This window comes from Otolemur garnettii, unplaced genomic scaffold (assembly GCF_000181295.1).
Source record: "Otolemur garnettii isolate 467f Iridium unplaced genomic scaffold, OtoGar3 scaffold00152, whole genome shotgun sequence".
Lineage (NCBI taxonomy): Eukaryota > Metazoa > Chordata > Mammalia > Primates > Galagidae > Otolemur > Otolemur garnettii.
In genome coordinates, this window is record NW_003852547.1 from 638893 (window position 1) to 654406 (window position 15514).

Genomic DNA, 15514 nt, shown 5'->3' on the forward strand with positions numbered 1-15514 from the left:
TGCAGTTGGTGTCAGGGAGCCTGCCAAGCTGCACCCCCTCCTGGAACCCCCTCTGGGGCTGTGAGTGACTGTCTTAACCCTCTGTTCCTAGCACAGAGGCCTGCCCTCAGTATCTCCCTCTGCCTAAACCAAGTAGATAGATAGGAACTTTCCCCTAATGTTTTCACCCCTGAGACCACCATTCCTGAATCCTGACTGCTGACTCCTGAACCCACCTTCCCAATACTTTAGAGATTGTGACCTTGTCCCTTGCATTTACCCCACCCCCGACCTTTTGAATCCCCCTACATTCCAACTGCTTTCCTAACCCCTTCCCCCTAGGGACCCTGTGTCCATAGCCCTTCCCAGATCCCTTGAGTCCCTATGGACAATGAGCCCTGTTCCCTGCCCTCCTTGCAGTGTCCAGCTGCCAGCTGTCTGGGTCTGGGCCGCCTCCTGGGTGACTGCCAGGCATGCCTGGCCTTCAGCAGCCCTACAGCCCCTCCCCGGGGGCCTGGTGCCCTGGGCTGGTGTGTGCACAACGAGAGCTGCTTGCCTCGGCCTGGTGAGTGTCCAGTGGCAGTAGGGGAGGGGTGGCAGAGCACCCCACACTGACCTTCCCCAACCTCCTGCCCCTTGTCCTCTCAGAGCAGGCCCGCTGCCGAGGGGAGCAGATCTCAGGCACTGTGGGCTGGTGGGGGCCCGTGCCCGTCTTTGTCACGTCACTGGAGGCCTGCGTCACCCAGAGCTTCTTGCCTGGCCTGCACCTGCTCACCTTCCAGCAGCCGCCCAACACCTCCCAGCCTGACAAGGTGGGAAGCCAGGAGATGGGGCCTGCCGTGGAGTGGCCCTGGTCCTAGGGTTTGTTTTTTCCAAATGGATCTGTATTACTCTAGCTACCCGCAAGGCCTTTACATTCAAGGGTCTAAGTTTCTTTTTTTCTTTTTTTTTTTTTGAGACAGAGTCTCAAGCTGTCGCCCTGGGTAGTGTGCTGTGGTATCACAGCTCACAGCAACCTCCAACTTGTGGGCTTAAGCGATTCTCTTGCCTGAGCCTCCCAAGTAGCTGGGATTACAGGCACCTGCCACAACGCCCAGCTATTTTTTGGATGTAGTTGTCATTGTTTGGCAGGCCCAGGTTGGATTTGAACCTACCAGCTCTGGCGTATGGGGCTGGCACCTTAGCTGCTTGAGCTATAGGCACTGAGCCAGGGTCTAAGTTTCTTTATGGACTTAAAGCATTTTTGTATTGTGGTAAAATATACATAAAACTACCATTAGTGATACTTAGCATATTGATAATACTGTACAGCCATTACCACTGTCTAGTTACAGAACATTTCATCACCCCCAAAAGAAACTTGGGCTCATTCAGTGTTGTCTCCACTCCCCTCTCCCCATCTCTGGTAACCACTGATCTGATTTCTGTCTCCAGATTTGCCAGCTCTGGATGTACTGAGTAATGAGGTCATACAATATGTGGCCTTTAGTGTCTGAGTTCTTTCTCACTTAGCAACATCTTCAAGGTTCATCCATGTGTAACTTCATTTAAAAAGAGCTCTTTTTATGGTTAAATAATATCCCTTGTGTAGGTCTAACCCATTCATCAGCTGACGGACGTTTGGATTGTTACATCTTTTGTCTGTGGTGAAAAATGCTGCTATGAACATTCATGTACGGGTTTTTGTTTGAACACCTATTTTGTAATTTGCTTTTGTTTTTCTGGAACAGGGTCTTGCTCTGTCACCCAGGCTATAGAGTAGTGGCATCATCGTAGCTCACAGCAACCTCAAACTCCTACACTTGAGTGATCCTCCTGCCTCAGCTTCCCTAGTAACTGGTATATGCCACCATGCCCAGCTACTTTTTTTTTTGAGACAGAGTCTCACTCTGTGGCCCAGGATAGAGTGCTATGGCATCAGTATAGCTCACAACTTCAGACTTCTGGGCTCAAGTGATCCTCCTGCTTCAGTCTCCCAACTAATTGTGATGGCAGGCACCTACTACAATGCCTGGCTAGTTTTTCTACTTTTAGTAGAGATTGGGTCTCACCCTTGGCTCAGGCTGATCTTGAACTCCTGAGCTCCAACAGTCCTCCCTTCTTAGCCTCCCATAGTTCTAGGATTACAGGTGTGAGTCACTGCACCTGACCAAAGGCTAATGTTTTCTATTTTTGTAGAGGTGGGGTCTCACTCCTTATTTCAAACGATCTTCCCATCTCCGGCTCCCAGAGTGCTAGGATTATAAGCATGAACCACCTCACCTGGTCTAAACACCTGTTTTTACTTTTTTTTTTTTTTTTTAACAGGCAGAGTCTTACCTTGTCACCCTTGGCAGAGTGCTGTGGTGTCACAGCTTACAGCAACCTTAAGCTCTTGGGCTTAGGTGATTCTCTTGCCTCAGCCTCCCGAGTAGCTGGGGCTATAGGCACCCACCACAATGTCCAGCTATTTTTTTGTTGCAGTTTGGCCTGAGGCCGGGCTTGAACCCACCACCCTTGGTATATGGGGCCGGCGCCCTACTCACTGAGTCACAGGCACCACCCTGTTTTTACTTCTTGATGGGTATATATGCCTAAGAGAAGAATTCCTAGGTCATATAGTATTTCCATATTTAACTTACTGAGAAACCTCCAAACTGTTTCCATAGTGGCCCTTTATTGATTTTTAAAATAGGCAATATATTCACATGATATAAAAAGTTCTGATTGGCTTGGCACCTATGGCTTAACCGGCTGAGGCGCCAGCCACGTACACCTAAGGTGGCGGGTTTGAATCCCCAGCCCGGACCCGCCAAACAACAATGACGGCTGCAACCAAAAAAAAAAAATAGCCGGGCGTTGTGGCGGGCGCCTGTGGTCCCAGCTGCTTGGGAGGCGGAGGCAGGAGACTCGCTTGAGCCCAGGAGTTGGAGGTTGCTGTGAGCTGTGATGCCACGGCACTCTACTCAGGGGGATAGCTTGAGGCTCTGTCTCAAAAAAAAAAAAAAAAAGTTCTGATTGACAAATCTTTCCCATCTACACCATTCCCCACCCCTCCAGTGACCTAGAATTATCTGGCTCTGGGAGTGCCCTAATTTAAGATCACCATACCTCCCCAAAAGATCTCTTTGGGTTTCTTTTATATCCTTCCAGAATCTATCTACTTGAGTGCAAGTAAATGTGACATTTTACTATTTTTCTTCTTTGCACACAGGAAGTAGTATATTATCCATACTATAATACCACTTCCTTTTTTTCTTAACACAGCCTGGCAAGCTTCCTATAACAGAACTTGGGAAACACCCCCATTCTTTTTTTTTAATAGCTGTGCAATATTCCATTTATATTCTAACATTGTAGTGCTGCAGTTTATTTAAATAGCCTCCCACTGATGAACACGGGTTGTTCCAGTTTTCTGCTATTACAAAATCACACACTGGCAAAATAAATTGTCTACTGTGTCCATCACTTTGATTGTTGATCTGGGCTTTGAAGGGCTTAGGTAGAAAGGTAGGGATTTGGGGAAGAAGATAGTGAAGGGTCTAGTCCTGGAGTTTTAAGGTGAGATGTAAGTGGGCAGGGGCCAGGCCAGGGGAAGAGATGGATTCTGGAACTGTGTTTGTCTGAATTTGAGTCCCTTTTCTTCTCCCAGAGTGGCCTTTGGCAAGTCACCTAACCCTTGCCCCTGGCCTCAGTCTCTCATTGGGTAAAACAGGTATGAAGGTTGGGTTGATTTGTCTTTTCTGGCTCTGATGTGGCCTGGAGGGTGTGGAGACTTGGGACAGGCCAGAGAGGGGACTCATACATGCACCCCATCCTTGGTTGGCACAGGTCTCAATTGTCCGTAGTACGACCATCACCCTTACACCCAGTGCAGAGACAGATGTATCCCTGGTCTACCGTGGCTTCATCCACCCTCTGCTGCCGGGAGGGCCAGCTGGGCCCGGGGCTGAGGACGTGGCCGTGTGGGCTCGGGCCCAGCGCCTACATGTCCTGGCCCGGATGGCCTGTGGCCCTGACACAGATAACATGGTGAGGGTGCTTGGGACATTTGGGGGGTGGTTACGGTTGGGAGGTGGTTATAGTAAATGTGGGGGCTAGGGGTGTGGTGCAGGGCATCTGTGGTGATTTGAAGGTTCTGGGGAAGACTAGGGAGAAATCATAGGCATGGGAAGAGGGAGGGTGCTGGGATTTTCGTTTGCAAAGAATATTTGGAGGAAATGTTGAAGGTGAGGAAGGTCTGAATTAGACTTCCCTGAGGTGTCGGAGTCTCCTGAGGAGGAGGTGGGTCACTAGGGGGTGGGACTGGGCCACCTTGGAGGTTCTTAGGACCTAAGGAGTCCTGGTCGAGGTGGGTTTGGGGCTCTTGGAGGTTTCAGGGGTCTGAGGCCCCTGTGTGTCACTCACCCCTACCCAGGAAGAGGTGGGGCGCTGGGTGGCTCAGCAGGAGAAGGAGACAAGGCGGCTGCAGTGCCCAGGGTCTGCTCGCCTCTTCCCACTGCTTGGGCGGGACCACAAATACGCAGTAGAGATCCGGGGCCAGCTCAACGGCTCAGCAGGCCCTGGGCACAGCGAGCTCACTCTGCTGTGGGACCGGACTGGAGTGCCAGGTGGCAGTGTAAGTACCCAGGATCCGGCCTCTCACCCTATCCTTGGCCCTTGCCTCAGATTCCCTAGACTTTCTGAACCTTAGGCTTCAGATTTGAACTCCCTGGATCCTGACCCCTGAGTCCTTGACTTACCCTTGGTAGAATGCCATGGTGTCATAGCTCGCAGCAACCTCAAACTCTTGGACACAAGCAATCCTCTTGCCTTAGCCTCCTGAGTAGCTGAACAATAGGTGTTCTAGCTAGTTTTTCTGGTTTTAGTAGAGATAGGGTCTCACTCTTGCTCAGGCTGGTCTTGAACTTCTGAGCTCAAGCAATCCACCTGCCTCGGCTTCCCAGAGTGCTAGGATTATGGGTATGAGCCACCATGGCTGGCCTGAACCTCACTTTGAACCCTTTAGACCCCAAACACTGGCTCTAGAACCTTGCCTGATCCCATGTATTCAGCTCTGTCGACATCTGACTCCCCTGACCCTGATGACCCTGACCTCTGCCATCCATACTTTGATCTGTTATCTAGATTCCCTCAGACCCTGATCCTTTTTGTTTGCCGAGTTCCTAAATCCTGGCTTTTTACATGCCTGAATTCCCAACCTCATCTTCAGACCTTACCTCTGGTTCACTTCAGATTCTGATTCGTAATCCTGAACCTTGACTTCTGACCCTCATGTGTCCCTCCTACAGGAGATCTCCTTCTTCTTCCTGGAGCCCTACCGTTCATCAGCCTGTGCCTCTTACTCCTCTTGCCTGGGCTGCTTGGCAGACCAGGGCTGCGGCTGGTGCCTGACCAGTGCTACCTGCCACCTGCGCCAGGGTGGGACCCACTGCGAGGATGATGGGGCCACGGGGTCCTTGCTGGTGCTGGTACCTGCCCTCTGTCCACTCTGTGAGGAGCATCGAGACTGCCACGCCTGCACCCAGGTACCTGAGGACCCCCTGTGGAGGTCTCAAGGTGGAGGCAGCCAGAGCTGGTGACTGGGAATGGCCCCTTAGAGTTGGCCTGGGCAGTCCAGGGGCTCCCTGGTGGGGGGCTGAGGGAACATCCAGGGCTATTGTCCTTGATCTGTAGGCAAGAGCCAAGCAGGAAGCAGAGGAGATGGGCCTGGAGAGATAGATTCCTGGGAGTCAGGTCTCTCCCTACTGCAGGGGCCAGAAAATACAACTAAACTCTCCTTCCCAAGCAGCTGGGACTACAAGCGCCCACCACAATGCCCAGCTAGTTTTCTATTTTTAGTAGAAACTAAAATATGCAATGCCCAGCCTTGCTCTTGCTCAGGCTGATCTCAAACTCCTGACCTCAGGCAATCCACCCCTGCCTTAGCCTCCCTGAGTACTAGGATTACAGGCGTGACTACCACCCGCTGGTCCAACAGTTTGTTTGTTTGTTTATTTTTTTGAGATAAGAGTCTCACTTTGTCGCCCTTGGTAGAGTCCCATGGCATCATAGTTCACAGCAACCTCAAACTGTTGGGCTCAAGTGATTTTCTTGCCTCAGCCTCCCAAGTAGCTGGGACTACAGGCACCCACCACAATGCCCAGCTGTTTTTAGAGACGAGGTCTTGCTCTGGCTCAGGCTGGTCTTGAACCCAAGAGCTCAGGCAATCCACTGGCCTTGGCCTCCCAGGGTGCTAGGATTACAGGCGTGAGCCATGGTGCCCTGACCCAGTGGTTTAAATAATGTCAGGCATCCCTCTTCCTCCAATCTGCAACCTTTTATTCTCTGGGAGGGTTCATTCCTTGACAGTAGTAAAGAAGCCACCAGGGCTCCAGGCTTTCATCCCTGCCCCTTCCAGTCCCAAATGGAGTGAGCCTCTCTCTGTTTCCTACTCTCCCCCACCGCCACCCAGTAGTTCATTAGAAGTCCCAGAATTGAGTTTCATTGGCTCTGTTGGGACCTTGCACAGGCCCTTAGACCAATGACCCAGGTTGTAGGAAGGGAGTATGGTCCTTTGCTCACCTCTGGATCCTAAGGCTTGAATCAGCTCCACCTGAGTCACACAGAAGGGGTGCTGTTGCCCAAAGAAGGGGATGGCTCAGCAGGCAGAACCACGGTGTCTGTGGCTGAAGGAGGAGCAGAGAGGCAGACAGCTAAGGAGGGAGGTGGGCTTGGGGGTTGGTTTCTGCAGTGTGCCAGTGAGGGAGTCAGCTGCTTGTTGAGCAGATGGTGGGGTGGGCACTCCCAAAAAGAATGGGACAAGTGGGGTTTTGCCTCTGTCCAATTACCCACCAGGACCCCTTCTGTGAGTGGCATCAGAGTACCAGCCGCAAAGGGGATGCAGCATGCAGCCGGCGGGGCCGTGGTCGGGGTGCCCTGAAGAGTCCAGAGGAGTGTCCCCCGCTCTGTAGCCAGTGAGCTGGCTGGGTCCAGGGAGCTGGTGGGTGAGTGTGCATGGGGACTGGGCTGGGTTGTGGAGTAACCTTGCCCTCTATCCCCAGGCGCCTGACCTGCGATGACTGCCTAGCCAACTCCAGCCAGTGTGCCTGGTGCCAGTCTACTCACACCTGCTTCCTGTTTGCTGCCTACCTGGCTCGGTACCCACATGGGGGCTGCCGCGGCTGGGACGACAGGTGTGGTGCCTAGGGGTGTGGATCACAGAGGGAGGGTCCCACTGGTGGAGGGTTCCAGCCTCTGACGCTCCAGCCCTGTGGCCCTACAGTGTGCACTCAGAGCCGCGGTGCAGGAGCTGTGATGGCTTTCTGACATGTCACGAGTGTCTACAGAGCCACGAGTGTGGCTGGTGTGGCAACGAGGACAATCCCACTCTGGGACGGTGAGGCTAGGCGTGGGCAGGGGCACCTGGTTCTCACATCCCTGTAATTGGTCATTCTGGCAGCTGCCCTGTTGCTCTGCCCTGTGGGCTGCCCATCTGTGACTGTTTTTCCTTTTCCTTCCTGTCGTCTTCCTCTGCTTTTCTCCCTTTCCCCTCTTTTTCTCCATTTGTTCTCCTTTTCTTGGTCTCTGGCACTTGTTTTCTCTCTTTTTCCTGGCCTTTCTGTTTTTGTCTCTTCTCTCTCCCTTTCCCTCCCTTTTGTCTTTTAAATCTTTTTTTGTCTGCAACTGCTCTTGGATTTTCTGTCTCTCTTTCCATGTTCACATTTCTGTGTCTCTCCCTCTAACTGGCCTCCTTTCTCCCTCATTGTTTCTGTGCTGTCCCCCATTTCTTCAATCTCTTATCCTACAGGTGCCTACAGGGAGACTTCTCAGGACCCCTGAGTGGGGGTAACTGCTCCCTGTGGGTTGGGGAGGGTCTGGGGCTGCCCGTTGCCCTCCCTGCTCGCTGGGCATATGCCCGCTGTCCAGATGTGGATGAGTGTCGTCTGGGCCTGGCCCGGTGCCACCCACGGGCGACCTGCCTGAACACACCCCTCAGCTATGAGTGTCACTGCCAGCGGGGCTACCAGGGCGATGGAATCACGCACTGCAACCGCACGTGAGTGAGGCAGGGGTTGCCATGGAGATGTTGCCTCGTGGGGTGGGGTGAGGGAGGGCATGTGAGGAGGAAGGAAGGAAGCCATCGTGGCACTGGGCTTCTCGAGCATCTCCAATTAGCCTAGAGTTTTCATTTTGCAGACTAGGTCTGCCTTAGCGTTAGCGTAATAGGGTCCCCAAGCATACCCCTAGTTACCATGGAAACAGGTCAATCCTAGGATGTGGGCCATCACCTTCAGTGCTGTGGAGATGGAGCAGGACCCAGTTTAAAAGGTGTTTTCACATTGGTGCTATGTGGTTGCTATGGAGACAGGCATGACAACATGTGATGGAGTTACCTTGGAGACAGGGTCACCCACATAGCTCAGAGTCATGGAAACAGATAGTGACTTTGATGGGGTTGTGGTGGGTGGAAATGATGGGGCCTTGGGAGCACTGGGCCTGCCTGGCCCTCTTCCCCACTCCTGCTACGGCCCCTCAGGTGCATGGAGGACTGTGGCCACGGGGTATGCAGTGGACCCCCAGACTTCACCTGCGTGTGTGACCTGGGCTGGACGTCCGACCTGCCCCCACCCACACCCGCCCCAGGTCCTCCTGCCCCCCGCTGCTCTCGGGACTGTGGCTGCAGTTTCCACAGCCATTGCCGCAAGCGGGGACCTGGCTTCTGCGATGAGTGCCAGGGTGAGCAGCCCTCATCCCCAGCCCTGGGACTGGCCTGGCTTCTTCTCAGGCCTCCAGCTTCTGCTCTGAATGGGCTTTGGTCTCTTCTTGAGCAGCTCTGGGTCCCCTGCCCCTCTCCCAGCTCCTGATTCAGATAGGTTTCAGCGTCACTAAGTTCAGTTCTCCCTCTTTGGACTTGCTTTATCCCTGCCTGGGCCTTGGCTTCTGTCTTTTGAAGTAGCTGTGGGGGGGTCAGGAATAAGCTGAGCCAGCTGGTCTGGGCCCCTTCCTGTCCTTTCCACTGATCCTGTGTCCCACCTGCTGGGGCCTCCACAGACTGGACATGGGGGGAACACTGCGAACGGTGCCGGCCTGGCAGCTTTGGCAACGCCACGGGCTCTGGCGGCTGCCGGCCCTGCCAGTGCAATGGTCATGGGGACCCACGCCGTGGCCACTGTGACAACCTCAGCGGGCTGTGCTTCTGCCAGGACCACACTGAGGGTGCTCACTGCCAGCTCTGCTCCCCAGGCTACTATGGGGACCCCCGGTGAGCCAGGGGGCCAGCAAGGGCTGGGTAGGGGGGCTCAGGGGTGTGGTGGGGTGTGGCAGAACTGGTCTGACACTGGCTCTCCTCCACCTTCCCAGGGCTGGTGGCTCCTGCTTCCGAGAGTGTGGGGGTCGCACCCTCCTCACCAACGTGTCCTCAGTGGCACTGGGCTCACGCCGGGTTGGGGGTCTGCTGCCTCCAGGTGGCAGGACTTCAAGAGCCGGGCCTGGCTTGTCCTACTGTGTATGGGTTGTCTCCGCCACTGAGCTGCTACAGCCCTGTGCCCCTGGGACTCTCTGTCCCCCACTCACCCTCACCTTCTCCCCTGACAGCAGCACTCCCTGCACGGTGAGCACCAAGAAGGCTGGAGTCAGGCATATGAGCCAGAACCCTGTCCCCCCACCCAAATCCCTAGACTGACCCATACCCCAATATTGTTCTCTTTATTTTTATCCTTCAAACCCCAAACTCTATTGCTCAGACCCCTGGCCTTGTGTTTCTATGCCCATAGACTCTCCTGTTTTCCAGATTACTTCCTATTTTCTGAATTCCCATCCCCCATTCTCTAGATCCCCAAACTCTCCTTTCCTATGCCAGGGGTAGCACATTGTCATACCTCATGCACCAATTCTGATCGGTCAGCTGTAGCTGCCACGGATTGTGTGTTGAGAAAGAGGTTCAATGCAAGAGAGCTTGATCTGTTTGCCATGTCTGTTTTGGACACAGGGTGGGGAGCAGTAGCCTTCATGCCACAGTGTGACAGTCTGCCTTGGATGTTCAGACAGCCCATTTCCCAGTAGATCACCCTCTCCTTGGAGCCCCTCCCCTCCCAGGCCCCAGGTGCCTTCTTTCTCATCCTCATTGTCCTCTAATCCTTGACTCTGCACCCCTGCAGCTGAGCTACGTCCTGGCCTTTGATGGATTCCCACGCTTCCTGGACACTGGCGTCGTCCAGTCAGACCGTAGCCTCATAGCTGCCTTCTGTGGCCAGCAGCGGGACAGGCCCCTCACTGTGCAGGCCCTGTCTGGTATGGGAGCTGGGGGGATTGGGCCTCTTTGTCCAGGGCTGTGTATCCCTCACCCCTAAAATTGCTACCTGAAGTGGGATCAGAACCAGCTTGACTCTGCTGCTGACTTGCTGGGTAACATTAGTCCCTCATCATCTCTGGGCCTTAGTTGCCTCAGTTTCCTCAGTTGAGAGTGCTCACTGGCTTGGCTCTCTGGAGAGATGAGCTGAGTGGGATGTGTCTTGTCTTTAGGAAATATAGATTATGGCTGGCATGAGGACCCTGGAGCATCTCATTAACCTTGCGGTTCTCAACCTAGGGTGATTGTTGCCCCTCAGAGGATGTTTCGTCTGGAGACATTTTGATTATTATGATTAGGGAAGCTACTGGCATCTAATAGTTGGGGCCCGGAGGGGACAGCCTCACAGGAAAGACTGTGCCCCCAAATATTCACAGTGCCAAGAGGCTAAGAAACCCTGCTTGGTCTGATGGAGACATGATAGAATTTGCTACCCACAGTTAAAGTTTAGGGCCTGAGTGTGGGAATGCTCTTTTTTGTGTTGTAAATCAGAGTGGCTCCAAGGCTGGGAGACAAAGGGGGCAAAGGGACAGAGTCATACATGGCCTTCTAGAGATTGCATGAACCCCCAGCCCCTCAAAGAGAGCCCCTGGAACTGAGGTGGTTTCCTTTCACTCAGCAAATGTTTACTGAACACCTGTGGTAAGCCAGCTTGAGCCAGAGCCAGGGATATAGAAGTGAATAAGGGACACAGGTGCTGCCATCAGGACTCCTGGATGGGGGGATGTGTGGGACAAAGCATGCTTAGGGGAATCACAGCTTTCCTGAGGACTGAGAGGGAACAGACAGGAGTGGGCACCTGGCTTCACCCTGGGAGCTGGGAGAGTGAGGGTGAAATTTGACTTATGGCATGAAGCCAGAGGCATGGTGGCCTAAGGCTGCTCTAAGTAGGAGCAGGTACCAAGACCCTGAGATCAGGAAGGGGCCAGTGCTGGGTGCAAAGAACAGGGAGAGTGGAGGGTATAAGGCTGGGAGTCAGCAGGGCCCTGTGGGTTTCAGAGGGGGCTCTTTGTTTAAATATAACTTTACTAAGACGTGTTTTACATATCCTAACACATCACAGAATCATTTCCTGTCCCCTTCAAACCACTAATAATCTCCTTTCTAAGGAAACTCGTCTTATGTAAGAGCAGTAGGGAGCTGTGGAAGGTTTCGAGCTTGCTGGGGCCAGTGTCATTTGGTATTTTTAAGGATCATTGGGCTGCTGAAAAGGTGGAGTGTAGGCAGTGTCTAAGACTGGGGTTGGGGCACCAGTGTCCATGTGAGACAGACACTGGCTTGGACAGTAGCCAAGGAGGTGTCTGGTGGGCGAACATGAGAGTTTCAGTTTTTAGAACTGATGGGTTGGCTGAGGGAGGGGGTTCAGGAGAATGGTAAATAACTGTGGTAATTATAAATGCTGGGGCTCCTTGTTCCCTGTCTCATCACACTGGGTTTTCTTAACCCCTAGGGGTGGAGTAGTATCCAGAGTATAGCTTCTTTCAGGGCTTCTAATCTGTCTCTCCACAGGGCTGCTGGTACTACACTGGGAGGCCAATGGCTCCTCCTCCTGGGGCTTCAATGCTTCTGTGGGCTCTGCCCGCTGTGGGTCAGGGGGCCCTGGGAGCTGCCCTGTTCCCCAGGAGTGCGTGCCTCAGGATGGAGCCGCAGGTACTGGGCTCTGTCGATGTCCCCAGGGCTGGGCTGGCCCACATTGCCGCATGGCTCTGTGTCCAGAGAACTGCAATGCCCACACTGGGGCAGGGACTTGTAACCAGGTACAGGTGGAACAGGGCAGATGGGTGGGTGGGGCAAAGGTGGTGATCAGGATTCTCCTGAGCCGCCTCTGTTGTCCCCCAGAGTCTAGGCATATGCATCTGTGCTGAGGGCTTCGGGGGCCCTGATTGTGCCACAAAGCTGGATGGTGGGCAGCTGGTCTGGGAGACCCTCATGGACAGCCGCCTCTCAGCTGTGAGTCACAGGCCCTCCTTTTCTGGGGACATGCCACACAACCCACCTCCTGGATCATTTTTCTACTCCCATTCCTGGGACCAGCCCTGGACCCTACACCCAGGCCTGATATTTTATCATGACTCCCCCATTCTCACCCCCAGGATACTGCTAGCCGCTTCTTGCATCGCCTGGGGCACACCATGGTGGAGGGACCTGATGCAACCTTGTGGATGTTTGGGGGCCTGGGCCTGCCTCAGGGGCTTCTGGGAAACCTATACAGGTGAGGAAGGCCCATGGGGAGGTGGGATACCTGAAGGAGAGAAGGTCATCTCAGGGGATGTTGAGATGTCTATCACCTGAGTCACTTCAGGGGAGTCTAGAAAAACCTCTAAGGTGACTGACACTGCCCAAAAATCTGGGACATTTGTCACAGGAGGCTCACCTGTGGATACCTTGGAATTGGAGTAGGTATTTGGGTACTGCTACCCCATGGAGAGATGCTGAAATAACTGTCATAGGAAGATCACCCCAGGGGATGTTGGGATATCCATCAGGATCACCTTTGAACATGCCAGGAAGACTGTGTAATGAGGCGCTTTTTTTTGTACCTTGGTCTCAGATACTCCGTGAGTGAGCGGCGGTGGACACAGATGCTGGCAGGAGCTGAAGATGGGGGCCCAGGCCCATCACCCCGTTCCTTCCATGCAGCTGCTTATGTGCCTGCTGGCCGCGGTGCCATGTACCTGCTGGGGGGCCTCACAGCTGGAGGTGTCACCCGTGATTTTTGGGTCCTCAACCTCACCACCCTGCAGTGGCGGCAGGAGAAGGTAAGCATCTCTCCTCAGCCCACTCCCAGCCCCCAGCCCAAGCTCTGGCAAAGGGAGCCATAGGAGCTCCTGCAGCTTTGCCACCAGAGGAAACTGTCCTGGGGTTCCAGTAGAAGGCCCAGAATTGAATTTCCTTGGCCATCCCAGGTCATGTAGTAGTTCTAAGCCAATCCCTGGCCAAGGCAGTGTCATGCTCTAGTTGGCCAGGCTGGGACATAGTCCCACCCAGCCACAGAGAGAAAACAAAGGAGCCAGGCTTCCTGCAGCCATACCAGGCTACCCAAGGACATTGAGCAGGTGGAAGTGACTAGAGGCCAGTACACACCTGCCAGGACTGGGTTCATTGGTAGGGCTGGGGTCTGACTGGCCTAGGGGCTCACTACCTCTTTGGCAGTTTAGAAGGGACTGTTGGGAGCTAAGTCTCGCTTCTACCCATAAGGTGACCCCTGACCTCTAGCCCCTTGGTGACCTTGGCCATCCATCCCTCAGGCTCCTCAGACTGTGGAGTTGCCAGCAGTTGCTGGTCACACCCTCACTGCCCGCCGAGGCCTGTCTCTGCTCCTGGTGGGTGGTTACTCTCCTGAAAATGGATTCAACCAGCAGCTTCTTGAGTATCACCTGATGACTGGCACCTGGGTGTCAGGAGTCCAGAGTGGAACACCTCCCACAGGTGGGGCTGGGGACTAGGAGCACAGCACCCTTTGATCCCCTGGCTGGCAGGCTTTGCGTGGCTCTCTCCATCCCATACACATGGTCTACCTGCCATACCTTATTATCTCCCTGTCTTCCCTGGCCCCCACCCAGATTCCCAGGTACTATTTCTTGAAATGTTCAGTTTCTCTATTTTCCCCTCCCAGACTCCATACCAAACTGCCCACTTCCTGCGACCTGTGGCCACCCTCTCCCTCCCTTCAGGAATTCCAAGATCACCACTTCTCAGGGATTCTCCTTTCTCCACGTCCCCTTCTACCTTCTTTGATCACTGTTTCCCAGGTGTTCTGGTCACCTTGTTTCTCTCCTAAGAGCTTGTCAAAGTTCCCAACAGTTGATAACTCTCCTCTCTTTCCCAGAGCCTCTAGTGATTGTCCTTAGAACTGCAGGGAGAGACTCCCAGGTCTCTGGCCTCAGGGCTGGTAAGGTAGTAGTGGTGGGGTCACTGAGCAGGCAAGGCTAGGGAGGTGAGCAGGTGGCCTTGCTGGTGACTACTCCTTCCCTAGCCTGTGGTCATCTGCCTCCACTAGGTCTCTATGGTCACTCTGCAGTCTACCACGAGGCCACTGACTCCCTCTATGTATTTGGGGGCTTCCGATTCCACGTGGAGCTGGCAGCCCCATCTCCAGAGCTCTACTCTCTGCACTGTCCTGACCGCACCTGGAGTCTTCTGGCCCCTTCTCAGGGGTCAAAGGTCAGGAAAAGAGGTCTGGACAATGGATGTAGGAGGCAGGAGGGAGTTGCCCCCTTTCTGAGTACCCTAGGGTCCAGCTCCATCCTGGATTTCTACTTCCTCTCTTTTCTATCTCCTAACTGAACTGTGACACACCCACATCTCCCCTGCCTCCATCCCTTATTAGGGGGGAAAGACTGTAGGCCAGGAGGTCAGAAGCCTAATTTCTGCCCCAGCTCTGCCCTGACTCTTGGTATGGGCCCTGGCAGGCCCCTTCACCTTCCTGGGCCTCCTCATCTATGAAAAGTAGGCTCAAGGCTCTGTGCTCCTTGCACTTCCTGCCTTGAGGTCAAGGAAATAGGAAGACAGGCAGCCCCTGCTGGTCAGGGGCACTTGTGTTTTCAGTCCACATATATATATTTCCAAGCCTGTCTTGGGGGAGCCTCCTAGAGTACTCTTACCTAGCTGATGAGATTAAATGAAGAATGTGGGGTTTTTATCTCAAGGGGTCTGGGCCAAGTTCCTATGGGGCAGCCTGGGACATGGGGGTTCCAGGAGCTCGGGGGCAGGAGATGGCTCTGTAGGCTGCTCTTGGGGATACAGGAGGTCTCCTGGAGGAAGGTGGTGAGATTCGAGGAAGGCTAGGATTGGGTGGCTGCTGGGGGACAGGTAGGGGAAATCCAAGGGTGGTGGGTGGGCTGGGAGGAAGATGTGGAGCAGAAGACAGCTCTGAAAGGCCATTTTGGCCACATGTTTCCCCAACAGCCTCACCACCGGCTCTTCCATGCTGCTGCCCTGCTGGGGGACACCATGGTGGTTCTTGGGGGGCGCTCAGACACTGATGAGTTCAGTAGCGATGTTCTGCTCTACCAGGTCAACTGCAATGCCTGGCTTCTGCCTGACCTCACTCGTAAGTCCCCATCACTGTCCCCAAGAAGCCTGAGGATACCCAGAGGGGCCTCATCCCCATCCTGGAACCTCCACTGATTTCGTCACTTAGGCCTTCAGACCCACCAACAAAGCTCCTATTCCCTCTGTACTATCTAAATACCACAGAGATGCCCTCCTTCCTATTTTTCTTTT

The 15514-nt window shown here is 54.0% G+C and overlaps 1 protein-coding gene across 1 annotated transcript in view; it reads left to right on the top strand.

Annotated features, from left to right (window-relative positions):
- MEGF8 (multiple EGF like domains 8) overlaps positions 1 to 15514 on the top strand; it is a 46702-nt gene that overhangs the window by 14133 nt on the left and 17055 nt on the right. The window contains exons 10-30 of the mRNA XM_023518949.1: positions 6 to 60; positions 400 to 544; positions 628 to 791; positions 3790 to 3990; positions 4376 to 4576; positions 5250 to 5486; positions 6796 to 6914; positions 7002 to 7133; positions 7223 to 7336; positions 7748 to 7996; positions 8477 to 8676; positions 8992 to 9202; positions 9301 to 9550; positions 10098 to 10230; positions 11798 to 12045; positions 12128 to 12238; positions 12382 to 12500; positions 12840 to 13047; positions 13537 to 13717; positions 14289 to 14452; positions 15197 to 15341. Coding sequence (XP_023374717.1) covers positions 6 to 60; positions 400 to 544; positions 628 to 791; positions 3790 to 3990; positions 4376 to 4576; positions 5250 to 5486; positions 6796 to 6914; positions 7002 to 7133; positions 7223 to 7336; positions 7748 to 7996; positions 8477 to 8676; positions 8992 to 9202; positions 9301 to 9550; positions 10098 to 10230; positions 11798 to 12045; positions 12128 to 12238; positions 12382 to 12500; positions 12840 to 13047; positions 13537 to 13717; positions 14289 to 14452; positions 15197 to 15341 — 3587 coding nt within the window. The remainder of the gene's footprint in view (positions 1 to 5; positions 61 to 399; positions 545 to 627; positions 792 to 3789; positions 3991 to 4375; positions 4577 to 5249; positions 5487 to 6795; positions 6915 to 7001; positions 7134 to 7222; positions 7337 to 7747; positions 7997 to 8476; positions 8677 to 8991; positions 9203 to 9300; positions 9551 to 10097; positions 10231 to 11797; positions 12046 to 12127; positions 12239 to 12381; positions 12501 to 12839; positions 13048 to 13536; positions 13718 to 14288; positions 14453 to 15196; positions 15342 to 15514) is intronic.